General features: G+C 36.8%; 1 protein-coding gene across 1 annotated transcript in view; it reads right to left on the bottom strand.

Annotated features, from left to right (window-relative positions):
* Positions 1-1,004: 1,004 nt before the first annotated feature.
* LOC108799966 (alpha-2-macroglobulin-P-like) overlaps positions 1,005-1,955 on the bottom strand; it is a 77,807-nt gene continuing 76,856 nt past the window's right edge. Inside the window, exon 31 of the mRNA XM_018571916.1 lies at positions 1,005-1,052. Within this exon, the coding sequence (XP_018427418.1) occupies positions 1,005-1,052 (48 nt within the window). The remainder of the gene's footprint in view (positions 1,053-1,955) is intronic.

The following is a 1,955-nucleotide window of genomic DNA, read 5'->3' as shown; positions in this document are numbered from 1 at the left end:
GCCAGGGAAAGTCTAAGAGAAAAGGAAGTTTTATTGTATAAGGTCATACACACAGCTCCAAGTCCGAATGCTTAATTTTCAATGAATCCACACACAGCTCACATAATACAGGTATCTTTCATGTTTCAGCCAAGATCAGCCTTAATCATAGCCGACGCCATGTACGCGTGTTCCCTGTGGCTCCAGTGAATTTCTGAGGTTAAGCAAGTACTCATTTTATTTATAAATTTTACAGAAAATTAGATTGTGGGGGAAAGGCTCATGGGAAAGGAGATCTAGGGGAAGAAGTAAGATCTGGCAAAGATGCCATCGGAGTTCTGACACACGGAGAATGGAAGAAGAAGCCAGTCATCGATTAACATTGTTTTTAAGCAGTGCGAGATTCGGAGGACAGGCATGACAGCTGAGAACAGCATGGAGATAAGGTAATCAAATTGTCATGTTACTAAATGTAACCAAGCTTGTTTCCCCAAATAGATTGAATTAGCGTTGGCAGTCTTTTCGGATGTTGGAGAGGAGAAGGTCCACTTTGAAGAAGGAGAATTAGGGGAGGTAGAATAGCCCTGGCTTGGGATCAGGAAACAAAACTGCAGGCAAAGTGACATAGGGATCAGTGGTGACTGCATTTTAATGAATGAAAAGTAATCATTCCTTTTGTTAGCAGGGAAGCGTTTTCATTGCCGTTTTTGACCCCATTAGATCAATTACCCCTTATTTCCTCACTAGGACAAAAATTTGAATGGGCACTAAAAGTGTAAAGCATAGGCAAAAAAAAAACAAGAGTAAATAAAATGTCTTACTAACTTAAAACGATAATACAATGTCTGGCCAGAGTCCATGGCTTTATTCAAATTTGCATTATAGACAAGAAGAAGAATGTGTTAAAGGTTGACAGGTTTCAATTTTCTCTCTTTTATATATATAGTAGAGATCATGATTTAAGGAGTAGATGATTCATGTGCATTACTTCCTCTATAGACATTGTTTGCTCATTACTGAGCTTCTTAGGTTTGCTGTATTTCTTTGCTGTCATGAACTTCCAACTTCAGATCCTGTGACAGAAGAGAACGTGCATTAGATACTGGTAAGAGCTTAAAGTGTATCTACAGGCAATATTTTATTTGTATTTCAGATAGAATAAGGAAGGGAAAGAACATCTGTCAGTGTGGTTTTATTTATTATTTCTTTGCTGTTGTGTCACTGCTATGGAGATTCTCTATTTGTTCTGGTGACCTCCTGAGAGAAGGAATATCCAACCTTTTGAGTTGTCACTAGAACAATTATAGAGGGTGAATCTTCCAATGGGGACACTTGTTACAGTGACAACTCTCCCGAACAGAACACTGATGGGAAAAAAAACAGGACTTTAAACCCTTCACTGCTCTACCCAAAAGGAAAAAATTGGTTTACTCTTAACCTAAGTTTGTAGCGGTTAGGCTTGTGGGAGATTTACATGCCAACAGTTTGTAAAAATAGGATCAAATCTGAGCAAATATTTGTTTAATTTCCCAATTTATAGGGCATGGAACAAGTGGCAAATGTGTATGCTGACAATGCAGTGACATTGAGAGCAGTGATAATCTACAACAGGACTCATTCGGGAATGACTGATATACTCTATGATTTGCTATCTCAAAACAGTGAGCATTACTGAGACCCAAATGTTATATTCACTAGGAAACAAATCCATGGTATATATATATAAAAAAAAAAAGAAATCACACCTTAAGAGTGTATAGTCCTAAATACAAAAAGGAATACAAAAGTTAGCAAATATACACAAAATAATATGGTGATCTATTTCTTACCTAAACTGCAAGGGGCATTATATTCAACATGAGCCGCGACCTCTGCAGAAGAAAGACAATTGATTAAAAAATAAAATTATATATATATATATATATATATATACACATACATATATACTTTCATTACACTAAGGCCCCGTTCACATA

The sequence above is a fragment of the Nanorana parkeri genome, unplaced genomic scaffold (assembly GCF_000935625.1).
Source record: "Nanorana parkeri isolate BGI_ZX_2015 unplaced genomic scaffold, ASM93562v1 scaffold1863, whole genome shotgun sequence".
In the NCBI taxonomy this organism is placed as follows: Eukaryota; Metazoa; Chordata; class Amphibia; order Anura; family Dicroglossidae; genus Nanorana; species Nanorana parkeri.
Note: the sequence above shows the minus strand (reverse complement) of the source record. Positions and strands in the feature narration are given on the sequence as shown.